General features: G+C 42.5%; 5 protein-coding genes across 5 annotated transcripts; 3 read left to right on the forward strand and 2 right to left on the reverse strand.

Moving 5' to 3' along the window:
* Positions 1 to 7,151: 7,151 nt before the first annotated feature.
* On the forward strand, positions 7,152 to 8,749 carry K441DRAFT_677205 (uncharacterized protein; the record flags this gene model as incomplete). Its single annotated transcript, XM_067651040.1, has 3 exons — positions 7,152 to 7,197; positions 7,252 to 7,983; positions 8,034 to 8,749. The coding sequence occupies 3 exons, from the start codon at positions 7,152 to 7,154 to the stop codon at positions 8,747 to 8,749; spliced, it is 1,494 nt and encodes a 497-aa protein (XP_067504495.1).
* Positions 8,750 to 9,727: 978 nt separating this feature from the next.
* K441DRAFT_686994 (uncharacterized protein) lies at positions 9,728 to 11,491 on the forward strand (the record flags this gene model as incomplete). Its single annotated transcript, XM_067652045.1, has 6 exons — positions 9,728 to 9,840; positions 10,074 to 10,134; positions 10,231 to 10,257; positions 10,464 to 10,700; positions 10,848 to 11,166; positions 11,403 to 11,491. The coding sequence occupies 6 exons, from the start codon at positions 9,728 to 9,730 to the stop codon at positions 11,489 to 11,491; spliced, it is 846 nt and encodes a 281-aa protein (XP_067504496.1).
* Positions 11,492 to 12,164: 673 nt separating this feature from the next.
* K441DRAFT_696214 (acyl-CoA N-acyltransferase) lies at positions 12,165 to 12,909 on the reverse strand (the record flags this gene model as incomplete). The annotated part of the gene is made up of 2 exons (XM_067652866.1): positions 12,165 to 12,655; positions 12,687 to 12,909. Coding segments are annotated over 2 exons (640 nt in total), but the record flags the coding sequence as incomplete, so codon positions are not given.
* Positions 12,910 to 16,128: 3,219 nt separating this feature from the next.
* K441DRAFT_686995 (PTH2-domain-containing protein) lies at positions 16,129 to 19,643 on the reverse strand (the record flags this gene model as incomplete). Its single annotated transcript, XM_067652046.1, has 4 exons — positions 16,129 to 17,493; positions 17,530 to 18,180; positions 18,940 to 19,211; positions 19,325 to 19,643. The coding sequence occupies 4 exons, from the start codon at positions 19,641 to 19,643 to the stop codon at positions 16,129 to 16,131; spliced, it is 2,607 nt and encodes an 868-aa protein (XP_067504498.1).
* A 223-nt stretch (positions 19,644 to 19,866) lies between these two features.
* Positions 19,867 to 20,944, forward strand: K441DRAFT_659457 (mitochondrial 54S ribosomal protein bL28m). The gene has a single exon (XM_067648538.1). The coding sequence runs from the start codon at positions 19,971 to 19,973 to the stop codon at positions 20,739 to 20,741; it is 771 nt and encodes a 256-aa protein (XP_067504499.1). The 5' UTR covers positions 19,867 to 19,970; the 3' UTR covers positions 20,742 to 20,944.
* The last annotated feature ends 924 nt before the right edge of the window (positions 20,945 to 21,868 follow it).

Here is a 21,868-nt window from a genome sequence, read left to right on the forward strand (position 1 = left end):
CCAGCCTATATATCTTTAACGATAGAGCCAGGTTTATTAGCGATATCGAGCCTATATTAGAACGCGTCTACATAGGCTCGTATATAGAAGAAATTATAGGCTATAGTATAGCTGCAGTCACAATTAATAACCTAAAAGGGAAGAGATAGATACAGCTCTTAGGAGCAGCCTTTATACCAGGCTTCTATACTAACTTAGTATATCTTAATAAGCTTAATAATAAGGGAGTCTACTAGAACAACAAAGAAAACACTCTCTTCTATAGCGACGACAAGACGTACGCCTACTATGGCCGCCACTATAGTTAAAACACTATTAAATATAATAAGCTAAAAAGTAACTCATCTAAGGCTTTATTTGCGACTTAATTAAAGCTAATAAAGCATTTATTAAAGCCTCTACTAAATTAGGCAGAAGGCTATATATAGCACTAGCGAATAGGCTATATAGGAAAAGACGCGATTAAGTAACTACCTTAGTTAGTAATAGGCGCGATTATAAAAGGCCTAATGACGGTAGAATGTAAATTGTATAGAGTAAGTAAAGCTTATAAGGTGGTATCTAGAAGACCTCTAATTTAATTACTAGTTCCTTTCTATAAAATCCACCTTAATTTAATACCCGGAATAGTCGCATTTAATAGCAATAAGTACGCGGTATACTTCCTTAATAACGCGACGCGAATAAATAAGGTAGAGACGATGGCTAAGAAGTCGTCCCTTACCCAAATTATTATTAAATATTGCAATATTATCGAACAATAATATGGCTTTAAGGTAGCCATTATCTATATAGATGGAGAGACGTCTCTTACAGGCGAATTTAAGGAATAGGCAGCTAAATAAGGAATTAGTATCAAAAGATCAGCACCTAATACTTAATCATAAAACGGTCCAGCGGAATAATCTAGGGGGGTGATTATACAAAAGGCTCAGTATATAAGAATTAAGGCTTATCTACTAGAGGAGCTATATTCTAAAGTTTATAAAGCAGCTGCCTATCTACTTAATTAAACGCCTAGTAGAAGACTTAGGTAAAAGATACCGTTTAAGAGAATCTAGTTAGCTATAGGTATATTACTACTAAAACCAAATATAGGCCACCTATAAGTCTACGGCTGTAGGGCTTACCCTCTTAAGTATAATATTCTACGCCTAAATAAGCTCGCGCTAAGGGCCTATATAGGATATCTGGTAGGATATAATTTAACAAATATATTCCAAATCTATATTTCTAGTTAAAAGAAGGTTATAAGAACCAAAGACGTGAAGTTTAATAAGCGGTTACTCTATAATAACTTACAGCTAGATCTAGTAAATATACTCCAAGTTAGAACTAACTAAATGTTAAAAGTTATTAATGTTTATTAAATATAGGATCTCTAAGACGAATTAGAATCGTTATTTAACAAAAGTAATAAGACTTAAGACGAGATTTAAGTTAACACCAAAGGGAAACGATAGGTAGAATCTAGTAGAAATAAGAAAGAGCCTAATATTAAAAGTAGTAAGTAATAAGATTTAAGCTCTAAAGATGACTTAGCTTTAGGGCTTCCTACTTTAAATAAGATACTAGAACCTAACTTACCAGAGCCTCCATTACCGTCCTTAAATACCTCGGTAAAGAAGCCGCACTATATCCTAGTTCTAACCAATAAAGCTAAGCTAAAGAAGAAAATTAATGGCGATATAGGAGAGCAAAATGTGGTTAAAGGAAAGAGACTTAAAGGATAATTAAAGATCTACGTAGGCTTTCTTGCTAACGTCACTAACTAGAGCCTTCCAGCTTAAAGATCAGCCTTTAATATAGGGCTCACATTTCATAAAAAGCTGTACCGCGATTAGCTCCTACCGCCGCCTAGGAATTAAAAGGAGCTTTAAAGACATTAATATAAGAAAGAGTTTGCGGCTACTGCCTAAAAGAAATATACGGACCTTTAAAATTAAGGAACATTTTAAGTCATTAATAAGACGATCTATACTAAAACAGTGCCTATCATCTAGGTATTTATATATAAGACTAATATTAACGGATATCTAATAAGGTTTAAAGCTTATCTTTATATATAAGGTAATCTATAAGAGTTAGTTTACAAGGATACCTATACCGTAACTTTAGCAGCAAGATCGTTTAGAGCCTTAATAGCTATTATTACAATATTTAACCTAGACTACTAGCAAGGTAACGCTATTAATGCATTCGCAAATAGCGTAATTAATAAGGTTATATATATTAAGTATCCAGATAGATTTTTAATTAAGGGCAAGTGCCTACTTCTCTAAAGAGCCCTCTATGGATTAAGGCGATTACCTCTACTATAGCATAGTAACTTAACAATAACGCTAAAAAAGAAAGGCTTAAAGCTAGTAGCGGAGAAGCCTTGCCTATATCACAACGATTAGCTAATAGTCTTCTTCTACATCGATAATATTACAGCTACATTTAGGAAGAAAGACCTACTTAAGCTCTAAACCTTTAAGGAGCACCTTATAAGAAAGTATGAGATAAAGGACCTAGGTGACCTTACCTAGTTTTTAGGAATTTAAATTATCCGCGATAGAAAGAATAGGAAGCTTTAGCTTAGCTAGGATTCCTATATTAACAAAATTATAATAAGCTTTAAAGTTAAAGATTATCGCAAGATATATATACTAATGGGTATTAAGGAACTTAAGCCTAATCCAGAGCAAGCCTCTAAGTAGGATACCTACGCCTATTAGAGGAAAGTCGGATCTATACTCTATATAGCTAATATCACTTATTTAGATATAGCGAGAACAGTAAGTAAGCTATTAGAATTCTTATAAAATCCGTTACTAATTTATAACGTAGCTACTATAAAGGCAATTGCCTACCTTAATTAAACCAAGACTCTTACAATTAAGTACTTAAAGGAGAATATAATAAACCAGATCTTCACAAGGGCTAATAATGTATTGTTTAGCGACAACCTAGTGAGTAGAAAGAGCATAGAAGGTTATCTATTTACCTTATTTAAAGGGCTAATTAACTAGCAATCTACGAAGCAGAAGTTAGTAATAAAATTAAGCACGGAAGTAGAGCTCTTAGCCCTATCGCATGCAGCTACCAAGTTAATTTAGTAGCAGCAATTCTTTAAAGAAATTGGATTTAACCCCAATGAGAAGTAAACGATATATTGCAATAACCTATAGACAATTTAACTACTTACTAAAAGCAACGCGGAGCTTAACACTAAGCTTTAACACGTTAATATCTATCACCACTAGCTCCGCCAGGAAGTTTATAAAGGAAGCATTAATATCAAATGGGTGCCTACTGCGGACATAACAGCAGACGGCCTAACAAAGGCTCTACCTCATCAAAAGCACGAGACGTTCGTTCAGCAATTGAACCTCATTAATATTAAGGATCTAATTTAATTTAATTTAAATAATATTTGGGCAAGGTAAATATATAGAGGATTTCCTTTAACTTAACACCAAATTGCTATCGTAACTTTTTAGTATTTTCTACAGCAGCCTAGAAGGCTCTGTGCAGCTGGGGGGGTGTGTTAACCTGAATCGAAGTTCCTTACTACCATCGTAATACTGTCTGACGACCTAGATCGTCTATACGAACTATATCTCAGTTGTCTCGTATCTTGAGCTCATATATCTCATCAAACGTCTCATTACCTATTTCTCTTAACTATGACCTACTACATGACGACGTTGTCGTCATTGTATTTGGGACCTACCTGATGTATATAAGAGAGCTTCTAGAGCCCTCTTTAATAAAACAGAGTTCTCATTCCTGATCGTCCGTTCAACACTACCTATTATTTAGGACTAACAAAAGGGGTATATAAGAAGAGGTCCTCTAAGCTATATATATAGGCTAGGAAGACATTAAACCTCTAGTTCTCCTTTATAATAGCCGTATAGTATATTATAGCATTATTAAAGCGTCTTACTATAGGGTTCCTAATCTGGTCTTAGACTATAGTCTTAAATTTATCCTATAGTAAAGGACCCTTATTCTTAGTGCCTAACCAGCAATAAACTAGTTAGGTAATTATCTTCTCTTTTATAAAACCTTTAATGGCCTAGCGCGTACGTCGCTTATAGTTATAGTTAGCGTCATTAACCTTAAATTAGTTCTTAACTACGGCAATTTACCAGTTAAAATGCTGTTAAGTAGTACCGCTAATATTAGGTAGTAACTTCTTAACTAGGGCGTTAAGATTTATTTAGCGTATATGTTTACTACGTAACTTATACTCTTTACTAAAGAGGTAACGGGAGGGCTTTATTAAATTGATAATACTCTATAAGTTAGCTATTTTCTTAGCTAGCTTATCTAGCTCCTTTATATTAGCGGTATTAAGTAGAACGCTAGTAACCTTACTAAGCTTCTATTAAGCCTATATATATAAGTTAAACTAGTTTCTAGCGTTTATAGATATTTAATTGGTTTAAATTTTAGAAAATGGCTTAAATACTACTAGTATACTTTTAGCGGTTTCGTCTATACTAGATCCTAAGGCATTCTACGGTCGCATCGCCAGTGTATTACCGTTAGGTATAGGCGTTGGTTTTCTTTTTAAAGGCATTATAGAAAAATTAAACCGGCTATCCTCCTAAGGGGATTGGTAAGGATTTAAATATAAGGTAAAGATATAGATAGGGAGTCTAATAATAGAATAATAGGTATATTATATAGACAGAGACGAATCCTTAAGGGAAAAGGAGGAGTCTGTATATAAGGTAGGAAGGGTTTTCCCTAGGCATATATAGCGCACGTACCTTACGGGTAAGTCACCCCTAAGTTATTTTAGGGTCGCCTATACCTTACGGCTATATAACTATCTACTTAGGTTTTACCTAATATAAGTTAAACTTATAAATAATATCTTAATTAATAAGGTTAATTTGGCACTTATTATTATATAAAGTATATAGGCGGACTTTGCCCTAAGGTGTATTTATTATAATATATACTATCCCTTACAACGTCAAAATGGGTTGTTAGGTTATCGATAAGAACCAACTAATTAGATTAGCCGAATTCGGTGCCCGTACTTAGAAAATAGTGGTGTTCCCGCACGGACTACTTACTTTGACGACCCTGACGTTGCAAGGGATAATGCGTTTCTTCTCTCCCTCTATATTAAGCCCTAGTAATAGTTAAAAGAGATACGCTACTAGGGCTTTAGGTTTTCCAAAGGCCGAGCTAACTTCTCTTTATTAGCCTGCTTTTAGTATTTCTTATAGTAGCCGCCTATGGTCCTTTAACTCGCGTATATAGTATTAGCGTCTAGGGGGTCCCCTAAGCCATCTAGCTTTTAGGTAATCTCCCTAGAAGTTTACTTAAAGTATTGCCCTTTTTAGGTTCTATTCCCTAAACCTAACTCTATAAAGCCTATACTACGACCACGCTTTATATATAATAATTTACTACTACTACTTACGCGATCTTCCGCAAGCTTTATAGTATTAAGTAATTACTTTATATAGCGGATTTTATTAAAAAGGTCCTTAGTAGTTCTTACCTATTAGGCGAAGTTCTATTAGAAGAGCTCTACTTATAGGTAGGCTAGGAGATATAAAAACTAAAAGTCTACCTATTATTTAGGATTAATAAAAGGGGTATATAAGAAGAGGTCCTCTAAGCTATATATATAGGCTAGGAAGACATTAAACCTCTAATTCTTCTTTATAATAGCCGTATAGTATATTATAGTGTTATTAAAGCGTCTTACTATAGGGTTCCTAATCTAGTCTTAGACTATAGTCTTAAACTTATCCTATAGTAAAGGACTTTTATTCTTAGTACCTAACTGGCAATAAACTAGTTAGGTAATTGTCTTTTCTTTTATAAGACCTTTAATGGCCTAGTATATGCGTTGCTTATAGTTATAGTTAGCGTTATTAACCTTAAATTGGTTCTTAACTGCGGCGATCTACTAGTTAAAATGCTGTTAAGTAGTACCGCTAATATTAGGTAGTAACTTCTTAACTAGGGCGTTGAGATTTATTTAGCGTATGCGTTTGCTATATAACTTATACTCTTTATTAAAAAGGTAACAGGAGGGCTTTATTAAATCGATAATACTTTATAAGTTAGCTATTTTCTTAGCCAGCTTATCTAGCTCCTTTATATTAGTGGTATTAGGTAAAACACTAGTAACCTTACTAAGCTTTTATTAAGCCTAGATATATAAGTTAAACTAGTCTTTAGCGTTTATAAATATTTAATTATTTTAATGTTTAGGAGGTGGCTTAGATACTACTAGTATACTTTTAGTGGTTTCATCTACACTAAATCCTAAGGCGTTTTACGGTCATATCGCTAGCGTATTACCGTTAAGTATAGTCATTAGTTTTTTTTAAGAGGTATTATAGAGAAATTAAACCAGCTATCCTCCTAAGGGGATTAGTAAGGATTTAAATGTAAGGTAAGGATATAGATAGGGAGTCTAATAATAGAATAATAGGTATATTATTAATTGGTACGCACGGGCCACAATTTATTGGACGTAAACAACAATGTAAGGGATAGTCGAGACTCTTTAGCACGATATTTAATTATAACGATATACTCTATATTATAATTTGCACCCCCTAATTAAACCTTTTGATGTAATATTACGATATACTAACTTTTAATAATATCGTTAAGTTTTCTAAACCAAAATCGTTATAATTAGAAGGGGTCTATTTAGCCCATAAAGTAGGTACCCTACACCCTTTTAGGCTACTTAGTCTCCTTTTTCCAGTTTACTAACCTAACACGTGTCTTTTAGTATAACAATACTATTGATATTACCATACGCTCGGCCGTACGACCCGTATCGTACTAAGGAGTTTTGACTGTACTCCAATCCTCATCATCACTAGACTTGGGCTTAATACCACGGCTTTTGAGAATAAGATTTTTATCTCATGCAGTACTACCATTCATAACTTTCCCGGTTTGTCGTAGAGGCGGTGAGCTAAAAGACTTAAGTACGTGTACTTACTACGTGTACTTACTACGTGTATCTACTTGTTGGTAAAGCTGTGCTGGCGTTCGCCTTGGCATTTCTGACCGAGGCCTCGCTAAAATGTCTCGAACCCCCAACCCTAATCCTTGGGAGCATAGCTTACCCACGGCTTTTTGAGTCACGATATACCATCTAGTCGTTATAAATGTCGTATGCGAATTATACGGTCCCCTTAAGCGAAAACTCATCAGGTATATAATCGCTGCTCTACGCAAAATGGGCAGGAATACTGATAACAGAAACAGTTCAAGCACACGAGTTACGGCACAGAACGGACCAAGAAATCCGCAAAGTGGCACCGGCTTTCGAACCCAATGCAAGCTTCGAGCTGCACTGCTCAGCCGGCGATCAACTTTCCGAATACGGAGACTATAATGGAGGAGATTGGGAATCTGTTGACGGTGATACAGAGCAGCAGACATTACTCCGACAAAAGCGACGGCGTTGCAGTACAACCGCGCGTGAGAAATATGGAGGCTCCGATCGTATTACAATCCATGTAGCTAGCGATATACCATCCACGACAATCAAATCCCCGCTGCCCAGGGGACTAACTGAGGGTCAGCTCTTACAAGAGCTTCAGCGTCTCCAAGAGCAGCTTGCCGCTGGCATGCAAGAGTTGGAGCGCACAAAGTATGACCTTGTTTTAGAGCGTGCGAAAAGGCCAAACAACTTCGATGATTACTACTTCTCCGATGCGGCGATATCCTTACGCTCCAAGATCAGGCAATGGGCGATAACCTACTTCGGGAATGAAGCTGGTTATGTTACGAGACGAGCTGCAAATCGCTTTCAACATCTTACCTCTGATTTTGCGGCGTACCTGGATTCAAGGGGATTCCGACCGTGGCTTATTCAAGCGCGATTGTGGGATCTTTTACAGCTCCAAATCTTCGACCAAAGTTCTCCGCGGCGATATGGCTACATTTGGACTGGTCCAACCAAGTCACAGCAGCTGGACATTGCACTTAGGGAAGGTTCGTCTATATCCACTGGAAAACACTAAAGCCAATTCTAAGTCATATAGCGACACGCTCGGCCAGCGACATCGAACGCAAAGAATTCAATGAATGGAGAGCATTAACATTCAACCTACTTTTCCCTGGCGAAGGACGGAAAACAACTCCTAGAATCAACATTCCCGAGATCACAGAGCAAGTGGTCCTGATCAGGAACAAGATCTGGAAAACTCTGAGGAGTTACGCAAAACGGATGCCAGCGAAAACGAGCAGTTTGGATGCAAAGTCCGCTCTGATGGACATTGTTGCTGACGCAGTAGTGCTTGATATCGATTTCAAGAAACAGATAGTGGAGTTCACACTCCCGCGATGGAAACGCAGGGAGGAAACATCTATCAAACAGTTTGGATATCGCTATAAACCCCAAAGCATGGAAAACATGACAATCCGCAATGAGGAACGCCTAATTGTAGAATTGTTAGTATCGCCGGCACTTTCTAAACGAAGAGATCCTTCCGGTAGAGACGATGAGGAGCCGACTATCCTGCTTAAAGCGCAAGTGATCTGCGATCATGTTCCTCGAAAACACCTAGGCTATTTACAGAGAGGCCTTGCACCAATTTTCACGATGCCTCCGAAGCAGACTGTGAAACAGGAACGGGAGCATACTTTGTCGCAGAAGTTTAAAGAATCCGGATTTGAAGACCGAGACCACATGAAGAGGAAACAAGCCAGACTATCACTGTTCAATGACCAGAGTTCCACCCAAAGTCACTTTTCCTGAGTGGTACTTACCACCTCTGGAGGCTCCACAGATGCCACGCTGGTTAGTTAAACATAATAACTCCATACGGAATCCCTTCCTTATGTGAGTTGCCTCAGTCTTGCAAGAAATCTGAACTACGATACGTTTTGCCAAGGAAATATATGGGAATAGCGGTTAAATAAAGTGCAACTGTGTTATAGGCCATCACATCGAACACATCCGCGACGCCTTTTCGATGGCGGTCTGCGATATGACACCCCTTGTTTCCTGCAATCTATGAAACAGTAATGCTAGACTGCTCTCCTTCCACGAATTCGTCGCCTAGCACCTCACCACCATAGCGAAAAGAAAGCCATATCTGCGAATACTATTATCCGCCTCCGTTGCACTCGAAAAAGCGTTTGGTATGTCACATAGTGCCTTTTGTCGCCATTAACTAGCCATACCATATGTTAGTCAGCGCCAATTCGCGACTGCAGTTGATCATGCTGCATATGAGGTTTTCGATTATCCAATCAACCAAAGGGAAGAAGTCGCTGAGAGATGAAGAAAATGTGCCCAAGGACTCTTCCAGATCCTTCCTCAGGCTTAACGTTACCTACAACCTTGGAAGGTAAGTGCGAAGATCATATTGTAACGTTAGCATCCAAACTGGGTATAGAACGTTGTACCAGCGTCAGCAGAACCTCTCTTGCTTTAGCACTGCTTTAACAGTGGACTCCTCGTTCCTCATTCGTACTCCAGACTTGCCCTGACACTTGTTTGGGCCCCTCGTACGCCTCTCACGTGCTTTAGATTCTATTAAATCTATTATAAGTAGATAAGCTTTGTAGAACCCTTCAGAAGACTAATTTCATAGCTATATCTATAGCTACGTAGAAGGCGGATATAAGAGACGTACGTAGATTACTTCTAATCCATGACCCTGATGCCTATCCCAAGGCGTAAGATCCCCAACAACACTCTTCCAGCTTGATGGCCATATATGCCTAAACCATGAGATTCCCGCCGCCGGAGGTAATTGCGAGCTGGCCAGCCCCCAATTACGCACACCCTGTCAACAGAGGACCGATATTGCTTATTGTCGAGCTTATAACCCTTGCCCTCATGTGCGTCGGTCTACGGCTATATGTCAGCTATTTTATGGTTTGGAAAAAATGATGGGATGACTGGCTTATGGTTGCAGCAGCTTGAGCGTATTTCTTAGCATGCGTTAGGTCATGTCTAATTGTGGCGCAGATATTTGGAACTGGGGTGGCTATCTGCGTCGTTCTCAGTAGATGATTCTTCACGACCTTAAGTTACCCAAGCAGCCACGCTAACGAGACGTAGTTGCCCAAAGGTATGGATGGAATATACGTGTTTGGAATCTTACACTGTTCCAAACGATACAAGGGCGACAGGTAAGCTATCCCCGTTAGAGCAGGAACTTATTCAGCAACATTCTTCTTTCGCCGAATAACATTCGATACAAGGCCATCTTGCCTCATTTGTAGCAGGTCTCCATAGCCGGTCAAACGCTTTTTGTATTTGCTTCAGGATTCGAAAAGCTTCTATACTTGTAACTTATCTCCGGACAGCTGTTCCTGGGACTTGGTTTCGACGCCTCACCTAGGCTGCCATCGTCTTGATAAACTTCACCATAGTCTTTTTACCATCATTCTCTGGACTCAGTGTATATATGTCAGGTCGGTGGCAGGCAATTTGTTCTGAAATTGCCGAAATTATTAAGACGGATATATTTTTTGCTAACTGTTCCATTCCAAACAGCCCAGCCTCTGAGTACTGGAATCTTTTTGCCGAACCCCGGACTTGCGAAGCCGAAGGGCTACCTTTGATGCGCCAAACCTGCGTTACGGTTCTCAACGATCTCCTCGTCTACATCCTCCCAATGCCTACGCGATATCAGCTTAACCTCCCGCGTTGGAATCGCGTCGACCTTATGGTGGTTTTCGACCTCGGAAGCATTGTTTGCATCGCTGGAGTCATGCGCACTATTTGTCGACCAAGATCGGCTTTGCTTACCCGGTTTCAGTTGCCTACCACCCTATTACTTACCACCTGTTTCTGTTGCCTGCACCTACACCATGTATTTATAGTCTCATTTTCTTCACAGATCAATCTACACACGAGTCCGTTCGACACTATTTGGACACACCACGTCGTTTACAATGCATACGATGTCACCTTGGAAGGATTCTACCTGTGGATCTGGACGGCTGTGGAGGTTAACCTTGGCGTCATCTGTGGCTGTATCCCTGCACTAAGGCCACTATGTTTCCATTGGGATGGTCAGACTAGCGCCTATTCCTCTGGCACAATCGTCACAATCGGCTCAGCTAGGCAAAGGGGGGCAAACAGACCCATATACGATAAGTGGAACACGCAAATGATCAGTCCCGAACTCAAGACGAGGCCCAGTCATCGAAGTCCATGTTAGTCTCAATAAATTACATCCACACCGGACCGTAATGAAGCGAGAAAGTCTGTGCCACCACGCCAGCATGTTAAAGTTCTGCCGAAATTGAATAATTATGAAGGGAATTACAGATACCCCGGTACACTATCACCATCTGGGTCAAGTCAAGAGAGAACAGCCAAGAGAGTCTAGCTGTAGCACATTAACAAATACCCCTTGTGACGTTCATAATACATTTAAGTATAATTACAGACTATAGCCAAAGAGGTTGTCCAATAAGCTGCAGTGATGGCAATAACTATATAATCAACCCGATTATGGCCATTCCCGTGCGGCCTTAGGCGATTATATACCCGGTTATGTATATTTATCTAGGGGTTATACGATTGCTATAACTAAGAAATACAGAGCAGAAGATTATTGCTATTGTTTTCGTCTTTGAAATTTTGAGGTGGCCCATGCGCAACCGATTACTGCCATCACTGAATTACCATAAGCCGCTGGAAAAGGTGTCCACGTATAGTGCTACTCGTTCGGTCTTCGTCACGCGTTGCGGGTTCTGGATGAGTACCGGATATACTTTAACATTGGATATTTGTTGGAGGGGATGATCAACAATGAGAACTCTTGAGCCTCTATACACACAGCCAAGATCAGTTGCCAAGACACCCTTGGTCTATACCCAATATAGAAAAGCTAAACTGATAGGTAATCACGACCATCTGACAATATTGTACCTCTGTAACATGAAAGACCCGGCATGGCGCCTTACAGCAGCTAAAACGCTGTATGAGGGTAGAGCTTACGATAGTAGGCCTTTCGTCATAAGTAAGCATCCATCATCTTTAGTCGCTAGATTTAGCCCAACCTCACTTTTAGTTATCCCAACAAAGAATGGGTATTATGGTTGAGATCTGCAAATTGTCACTGGCACTGACATTATGTCTTAGCATTGTGCAGGTGGTCTGAATAGGAATCGTCTAGAGTTTACATGTCATGCTGCTATGCATGGTTGCTCTCTTGTCTAGTGACTTACTATTTACTCATAGCTATTATATTCTAATAATTCATTCGTATATCTATTCCAGTTATCGACTTGTGTATTTTCTCACAAACAGCTGCACGACAGTCTCCTCTCCCCATCGCCGTCCGGGTGCCTCCTCAGCAAGACCAAATCCCACACGTTCGTATAAGGTTCTTGCCGCATCCAAACCTTTGAAGGTCCAAAGGTGGGTCTCTTCGAAACCTCTTATATCCACAAAACCCATGGCCTGATCCAATAACCGACGGCCAACGCCGCTACCGCGAACATGATCATCAACAATAAAGGCCCTGAGGTGCGCCTTGTTAGCGCCCAGATCTTGCCCGTCAATGAATACTGTTCCAACGATTTTGTTGCCTTCCATGGCCGCCCAGACTCCATTGCCGGGATGATCGAGGCGGGATAAGAGATCACCTAAGCCAGAGGCCATCATGATTGCTGATCTTTTCGGCGATCTCTCCAGCTTCAACAAGTTTCTTCAGCATTCGGCTCACGCTGGATTTTTCGAGGTTGAGGACTTGCGAAAGATCTGATGCTATGAGCGTCTTCTGCTCGCCGATTTCGAGAATAGTATGCACGCTTGAAGGCGACAGATCTGTGCCAGCAAGGGTATTTCGCATGAACCCAAGTTCGCGAACGAGTTGGCGGGAGGCATCGCGAATGGCTGGAACTAGAGAGATGAAGGATGGAGGTGGTGGTGGTGGTTGATCTGTCATGGTTGCAATCAAACCAGTGAGATGGTTGTAGAATGCAACTATTTGGCACGGTTGCGCCACTTTACCTCATAAATCAGACCCCCAGTGGACCGTTAGTACGGGCACTCTGCTCCCTATTACCAACGAACCCTCCGTGAGCCCGAGAGCTTACGGTACTAGCTTCGGTGGTAGCTTAAAGTTTTAAAATCCTATTATAATCTTGCCTTACTGCTATCCCTTAACACGCTTGCGTCCATCACTAAATCGCGACTAGAATTAATTGAGCACTAGTACCCCGTGCAGCTTATTTGATTGGCTGACCTGTTATCGATAACGGATGGACGCGTGCTAAGGGATACATACTTCTCTACATCAGGAAAAAAAATTGGGCACGTTTGTTGTAGTTAAAATTGAGGGTCTGCGTAAGTCGCGACTTGCGATTTTTGTAGTTTTTACTCGCAATTCGCGTATTTTGAAGCTTCCGTAGCTTCCACAGCTTTTACAGCTCGTAACAAAATAGCTATTTAAAAAAAAAAAAAAAAAACCTAATTTCGCTTATTTTAATACGTAATCCTTATGATTTCTATTTAAATAACTACGAATTTTAAATTTTATTTTAAGGAAAATCAAACTTTTAAAATACAGTTTCTATAACTATACCACTAGAATTAAGTCTTAATTTTAACTATAGTATAACTTGTAGAATTTAAATTAAGGACAATGGTAGATCGACACCCCCTAATTGATACTCGCACACCCCCTAATTGGTACTCGCACACCCCCCTTGATTCGGCTTAGCTCCTACCACATCTAGTTAAAACTCACGTGTGTTTGGCTCGTATGCATCTACGTCGCGAAAATCAAACTTTTAAAATGCAACTTTTACTGAACCACCTCAATCAAGTCTTGATTTCAATGATAGTATACGTAATAGAGTTTAAATCAAAGTCGGAATGCACCAAAGGACCCATCAGCAAAGTCCTGCTAAAAGGGCAAGGCCCCCCGACCTCCGTAAGCCCGTTGAATATTACCGCCAACACTCGGCAGAGCACTTGCAGCAGTATCTTTGACTTCCACCACCATACTCACTACCGTACTCACTACCTATACTACTACGTACTTGCTCCTGAGTCGATTAATTGGATTGCGCAGTGGCTTGTGAGGCCTGGCTTGAACCAATTTGAGTGCTGCCTCTGCTTGGTGTTTGTGAGCTGCCTCCGCGAGCACGCCCGCGCTCGTGCCTGCGCCTGCGCCTGCGCCCGCGCCCGCGCCCAATACCCACGCGTAGTATACTGGTATTTTGTTCAAATGCTGATGGCTCGCGACGAGTCGATGTATCAACACGAACAGAGCCAGCCAGGTGGCCGCAGCGGCACTCTTACAGGTAGAGGCTGGGAGGTAAGGCAAATACGGGGTGATGTTTTGGGTATGGGCGCGCAACAGTTGCGGCTCGTGCGGATGCATACGAGCCAAACACACGTGAGTTCTAACTAGATGTGGTAGGAGCTAAGCCGAATCAAGGGGGGTGTGCGAGTATCAATTAGGGGGTGTCGATCTACCATTGTCCTAAATTAAAGTTAGAATATACTAAAGGACCCCTTAGTAAAGTCATGCTAAAAGAGCAAGACCCTACAACCGTTATCATTTTTGATTCTAGCGTTTCGGTGTTCTGTGCACGGTCCAACTTTCGCAGGACGCTACCAGGGAAAGGGATAAGCCTGTGAAATATTGCCGCTGATACTTGGCAAGCTATCCAACAGTGAGTGGTCCGTGCGGGAACACCTTTTTAAAACAATGCGTACATGTCAATCGGAAGTCCGTGCACCGATTATAAGAAAAGAAGAACTCGTGTGTAGATTGATCTATGAAGAAAAGAGNCTATTTATACATAAGGTATGAGTCACAGGTCGATGACCGAGTCGGTGACCGAGTCAAGGGTAAGACGGTAATAAGTAACTCCGATTCAGGTCGACAGTACATATGTAGATTCCAGCAATTAAATACCCACCGCAGTGCCTTCTTATCATGCTAGGATTTCTACAGAAAGGATAAGTGCTAGAAACCTCGTATTAAGCGACTCAGCTTCAAAGAATAAGCTTATATATTAAAATACTATGGTGTTTAGCCTCCATCAAAAGCTTCATATTCCTGAGTACGGGCGTTGAATGCAGCTCAATTGATTGGCTGGATCTTATCGATATTAGCTGGACCCGAAGTGACGTGCTAAGGGATAGAGGCATCTTAACTTCCACCGCTATTCTGACCACCTATAATACCACCTATGATACCACCTATAATACTACCTACTTGCTCCTAAGTCGATTAAGTGGATTGCATAGTGATCTGTGAGGTAGTACTTAAACTAACTTGGTTGCTACCGCCCCTGCTTAAGGTCTGCGCCTACGCCCGCGCCCACACCCGCGCCGCATGGCCCTACCCTTTGGTGAACTCGTTGATGTTACCGAGGGCAAAGTTTGCGCAATCATACAGCTTCAACGGAGGTGGTTAAGAGCCATGGTAGATGTAGAGAAAAGTAATGTAAATGCGAGGTGTTAATTTAGGTATAGGCACGCGACCGTCGCGCACTAATGCAGATGTAAACAAGTCAAACATGCTGACGTTCTAACCTGAGGAGGAATAATCCAAGCCTGTTCAATGGGGGGTGTGCGCGCAGTAATTAAGGGGTGTGCAACTAGTAGTGGCCCCCCTAAATTCATTCTCTTTAAATTTGTTCCGTTAAATTTCTGCTAGGTTGTTTTGTCTATTAAATTGTCTAAGGTTTTATAAGCGTGGTAGATAGAAAGTCCTTATAGTAGTCATAAGGGCGAACGCATCCCGTTAGTCCTGCAGCTAACAGAACGGCTCTGCATTGGGAGTATGAATTCAATTAGTTAATAGTGATAATATTACTGGTTGAACATGGAGGTGGAATTTCAGTGACAACCAGGTTTATAGATAATGCTCTGAATTCAGTAATATGGGTCACGGCACTGTAGGATTAGTCAATATGGCAGGCCTGTGATATAAATGTGTTGAAGTCGTAGAGGAGACCACGAATTCAGCTGAAAAGATTAGCATGTGGCATCATGTGGCTTACATACCATCACTGGGACAAATGGGTAGGTGGTCTAAACATCAAATTTTTAATATGAATTCCAGTTACGTATCCACAGTGCATACTAACCTTGCAAAGCATCAAAAACCAAATAAGACACCATTCCAACTTGCAGCCGTACTACTTTTACTGCAACCTCACGCCCGCTTGCCTATGCTTCTTCGCTTGGGCTCCTTGAGCGCTTGTCATGCCAGTATGCTGACTCGAGTCCAAAGTGCTGGCTGCCTCTCTCTTCTTTTCATCTTCTATCTTCTTGAGTCGTTTCTCTGTCTTCTGCTTGCCGCTTCCCTTCCCGTGGAATTGATGTGACAAATGCTTGAACGCCTCTTTCTGGTTCATCTGCCGTCCAAACTCATCCACATACTTCAGCTCAACATTAGGTTTGTATTCCTTATTGAATATCTCAGCCATCTTGCGAGACTCAATCTGGTCCCTCTGAGTATTATTCCGACGAGCCCATTCTTCACGCTCGCGGGGGGTCATCTGATCTAGGCGGCCACTCTTACGATCACGCTCACGCTGTTCTCTTGCGAGACGCTCGGCCTGGGTTTCGGCTTTTTGCTTGTCAGCAAGGAATTGCTGGCGCTCCCGGTAATATGCATTCAGGTCACCAGAATCAGCGGTCTTCAGAAGACCACGTTGCTTCAACATAGTGAGGGCCGAGCCAACACCCCTGTTGAGTGTCGCTTCTTCTTCAAGACCATTCCCAGTGATGTCAGCAGACACACTGCGCATCGCGCGTTCTTGGTGTTCCTGTTCGTCTTCGACCTCGTTGTAAGATTGGGCCATTTCGACATCACCTTCCGCGTCAACAAGTGGAGAATCAACATCCATGGAAGTGGTGCCATTCACCGGTTGACTCGACTTCTGGCGTTGGCGTTCTGGCGCTGCGGGTTTCTGCAGGTTTGCAACAAATTCAGAGGTCTCATCGATTACAAGTCCAGGCTCCTCCCCAGGCTCCTCAGTGGTCTGTATGACATCGGGCGTGGCAGATGCTTCTTCACGAAGCTGTCTTGCAATGTCTTCCGGGCGCATTTTCTTGCGTTTCTTGAGAGCTGCTCTGCGCTGCATTGCTAGGTTCGCCTGGAGATCCTCATCATCTATGAATGATTCATTGAATGTGCTTTTCTTTGGCTTTACTAGTGCACTATTAGGAGCATCTATCTCCATTGTGTCATGCTCGGTAGTAGTTACTAAGGCATCCATCCCCGCAACCGGAAAGATATCATCATCGTCAATGGTTTTCTTTCGAGTAGTTTTTGATTTCTTCTTCTTTGGCTTGCGGACCTTGACCTCCGAGATGTCTTTGTAGTCGGAGATAGGAGTATCGTCCTTTAAAATATCCAGACTAATACTTATACCTTTCTTTAACTCGGAGGCATCCTGTTCAGCCATTTCCGCCTCTTCCACAGTTCTTCCCTGGCCATCCAATGTGAAGACCTTCCTCTTCTTGCCCTCGATCTCCTCATCATACTGACCGAGGATCGAGCTCTGTCCACTTTCATCCACATCATTTGGATCGTAAACCCGTTTTCTCTTCTTCGATTCCAACTTCTCCTTCAGCTTCTCTTTCTCTTTTAACTCCACAGCTTCCAGCTGGTCATCTTCATCCTCGTCGTCGACAGCAGCATCCTTCAGAACTAATATTTGCTCTTCGCCTTCGCCAAATTCGTTCAACTCGTGCCCGACCTTAACTCCGGCAAGATCGGCAGCGGTATATTCAGCAGCAGCTAACGCTTGGCTCTCCCGCTCCGCTAATTCTTCCTCTAGCTTCTTCGCCTTCTTCTGCCGCTTCTTCGACTGTAGCAACCAGGTCTTTGTATCCACATCATCCTCTCCCTCTCCAAGGCCTTTCCCATCAAGTTTCGCGAACCTCTGGGCTTGCTCGCGAGCTTTTTTTATAGTTGCTTTCTGAGCCTCACGTTTTGCTTTGGCCTCGGCTTCGTCCTGAAGTTTTTTCCAGTTGTCGTAGCTTGCCGCCGTTCGAGTTTCAAGGGTACTCGCTGGCTCTTCATCCGAGCCATCTTTCTTTGAATCTTTGAAGACGGGGCCAGTAGAGATAGGCGCGCCTGGGACTGGGAGGGGTTTCATGCCCATAGCCACGCGAATCTTGTTCGCTTCTTCGATAGAGATGGCATCCATGATTATGTTGGTATCGCAGAAAATCAAGTAAAGAAGCTAGATATATATGGTAAGGTAAATGAGGGCCTCCCAATGAGCTGCAAAAGCGAGCTGGCGGCTCGGTCCTGCTGGAAATGATGGCGAAGGTTTGGGGAGGTAGGCAGGCCGGGAGTTGAGGCTGAAAATTCATTATCCCTGGTATCGACTAGCGTGCCAAGAAACTGTCGCATAAAATAATTTCTAGCCCTCCGTTTCTCTCTTCCTCACCATCAAACCTGTGTCTTGCTGTCCCGTCGCCCCTCTGGGGGCTGTTCGGTCGATAGCTTGACAGTTCGATCGATCAATGGAGCCATCTTTCTTCCATGATGTCAATCTTCCGGTCGACAGGTCTCAGACCAATTCGAGTGTCCTTTCGAGACCTGAGTTCCACTTTGGTGTTGAGCTCGGTTAAGGGGGGCATTCCAGGGCGTCAAATTCCACTTCCCTTCGCTGATGGCCGTTGGCTTGTGAAGTTAGGGACAAACCTTGACCTGCCTACATCCGCCTTTTGGCAACTCATGCGTTCGGATCTTGCGAAGCTTAGCAGGGTGAGCGATTCATGCAAGTACTTGAAGAAATCAAAGATCTATCCGCTCCAGAATGATGCATTCTCTACTGGGTTTCACTCCCTAAAAAAAAAGCCACGCCTCGAAAAATTCCACTCCAATAAAACGCCTTACAATGCCCATTTCACCATCACTAAGCCCCTCCAAGCTTCATATCACTAGCCCCCAATTTCCTTCACAGCAGTTTCAAATGTCCTGTAACCTGATCTACCATGCTCTTCGGTGCAGGCCCGACCCCTAGCACTGTTGCGCTCCCACTTGCAATCTGCGTCCTGCCTGCATCATGAATAATCTGCGCACACATTCCCAAACTGAACGCCTGCGCTTGCAAAGTTTTTAGCTCGTCCTCGCTTTTCACTTGTAGTGCGACCTTCATTTGTCCATAACGTTCCCAGCGACGTAATATAGGCGAGTTGGGGGACTTGCGAAGGAAAGACTTGTAGCACGCGAGAGTTGCGTGGGAGCATTGGGCGGCGATTTTTCCTGTGAGGTAAAATATCAACTACAGCTCAAACAACAGATGTATAGCGGGAGGCAAAGATAAATTGAGCGCAACGAAATGGGAAAATTATCGAAGGAAAACGGAATTGACTTACCTTTAGTCATACCCAAATCTGTTCTCACGACCAATACAAGCTTACACTCTTCATCACTACCCGCAAAATTCTCCAACGCCGGGCCATCTTCCGTTTCCTCCTCGGCCTCCCCTTCACTCGAGCCCTCCGAATCCTCTACCTTGTCTTTGCTGGCGCTCGATTTTGTTCCTTGGCTGCTGCCGAAAAAGCCAATCGCAGAAGCCTGCCCTACAAAGTAACCAGTCACACCAGCAATCAGGGCACATGCCATGGCTATAGCAGCGGTGGTCGGTGGAGGACGGTCTTGTACTGAAGCCATAGTGGTAGCTTGAGAGGACATGTAACTATTGGCGGTGCTGTAAAGTGCCCTGGGTCCTCGAATCAGAATAAAACAATGGTGCTACATATGAAGTCTGCGATGGCCAAGTGTTATTCTGTACCCTCCATGTGGTGCAATCACCAATCGTTGCTAGAGTCGAGGCGGAATAATGGATGCTTCAATAGTGGTCTTATTAGCGTTTAGCCGTCCCACACCCGCGCGTCTAAAAATTCACTTTCCAAACCTTCATTCCTCTCTACTACCTTTGAATACCAACATCGCGACCATGCGGTCAGCATACATACTATTCTCACCTCGCTGACCGCACACGACTTAATTCTAACAATAATGGCATCTCGCCTTCCTATCCACCTTTCCTATTCACCTTTAACTACGCTCCTCTCCCGCCGCACCCTCAGCACGACATCCGCCTGTCTCGCCGATATAGGGTCCCACCGGGTCGAGGCCCTGATCCCTCAAAACGCCCAAATACCAGAATACCCATACGGTCCATCTCATATCTACAAACAATCCAACAAAGGCCTCTACGGTGGTTCACGAATCCAATTCGGCAATAATGTCTCCGACCGCACGGAGATAAAAACGCGGCGGTCATGGTCCCCGAACATAATATCGAAATCTTTGTACAGTGTTGCGCTGAAAAAGAAGGTCAAGATACGCGTCAGCTCGAGGGTTCTGAGGACAATTGATAAGGTCGGCGGTTTGGACGAGTACATCCTAGGGGAGAAAGAAGCGCGAATTAAAGAGCTCGGCCCGCAAGGGTGGAAGCTGCGCTGGCGGATCATGTCACAGCAAGCAGTGAAAGAGCGCTTTCGCGTTCAAGCCGCCGAGCTAGGCCTTTCGGCCCAAACGATCCAAAAGCGTTGGGGCGAGAAGAAAAAGGACGTAGAGACAAGCAAGGCGACGAACGCAGCGAGGAAGAAATCCAGGTCGAATGCAAATAAGATAGCTCAGAACCGTATGCAGCTAAAGCGGCTCGGGGCGTTGAAGGAAGGAAGCAGATCGAAAATAAGTGGTAAAAGAGGCATAGGTATAAATAAAAGGCAAGAAATAGTACCCAAAGAGGAGATAAAAATTGCAACAGAGGGTTTGAAGTAGACCATTGCAGGAATATAGAAGAGGGTTCTTCCGATTCGTTTGCGTTTTAACTCTTCCTGGATCTTTTAGGTACTGCTCTGGGAAAGGCCCGGTTGTCTATGGAACTGTATGAAATATTCCCTTATGTTTTACTACCCACCAGCTAGGTTTCCGTATAATAGATATGGAATACTACAATAATACTCTCGATTCTAAACCCTGCATAGCTAATATCAGCTTAGACATATTCTGCCACGCTGTTTCAGTCGGGCTAGTTTCAAATCTGATTTACGTTTTTTACTCATTATACCCTTGGCCGTAACTATATCTGTAACTAATCACTAAATTTTAGACTCGTCTGATCGACAAGAACCCGAACGTTTTGTAACTGCCAAGGTAATTACCAAGTTCTTTACCTATACAGTCTTATTTTCTCTCGGGATGAGCATAGTCAGTAGGTTTAGAATGCGCTACAGAAAGGTTTGGGTATTGATGTGCTAAAGTTCTGCTGGGCTTTCTGATATACAAGCTATCTTATTGTGGCCCTTCCCATAGAAATGACTAATTGTTTGTATTTACAGCTTCCAAAAGTTACGCAGCGACTTTCGAAATAATAAGCCCAGTTTAAATAAGTCTGAAACAAAGACAACTTAACTTACGTGTAAAATCTGATCACGCGAGAACAGCTCATTGAAATCTAATAACTACCCTTCAACTCCATGAATATTATCGTACTGAAAACATAATATCTCTTCCCTGGTATCCATTATGTCCCCTATACTAACATTCTGTCAATTGAAAGATCAAGACTGAGAAGTCTGCCAATTAAATGTGGCTCTAGGGCCTCTATATATACACTAGGTAGGTAGACGCAAGATAGGCAGCAAGATTGAAGCCTACAAAGGATTCAAATCTGGTTTTCGTATAGTCAAGCCACTAGGCAGACATGCTCCGGGTCGACATTCTTCGCCAGGACGCCTAAGGCCACGCCTATACGAAAACTCATAAGCCTTTGACCCCGGAACGAGCCACGAGAATTGACGCGAAGCTGTATACAAATCAAAGCGTACCATTCCTTTCGTATGCGCAGACTTCTGCATATTTTATAGCTAGACGAAGAAGGAAGGTTAACGAGCGTTAATGCTACG

The sequence above is a fragment of the Cenococcum geophilum genome, assembly GCF_001692895.1.
Source record: "Cenococcum geophilum 1.58 unplaced genomic scaffold K441scaffold_19, whole genome shotgun sequence".
In the NCBI taxonomy this organism is placed as follows: Eukaryota; Fungi; Ascomycota; class Dothideomycetes; order Gloniales; family Gloniaceae; genus Cenococcum; species Cenococcum geophilum.

Coding starts and splice junctions, on each gene's coding strand:
- K441DRAFT_659457 (XM_067648538.1), top strand. CDS start 19,971: ATGGCATCTCGCCTTCCTATCCACCTTTCCTATTCACCTTTAACTACG.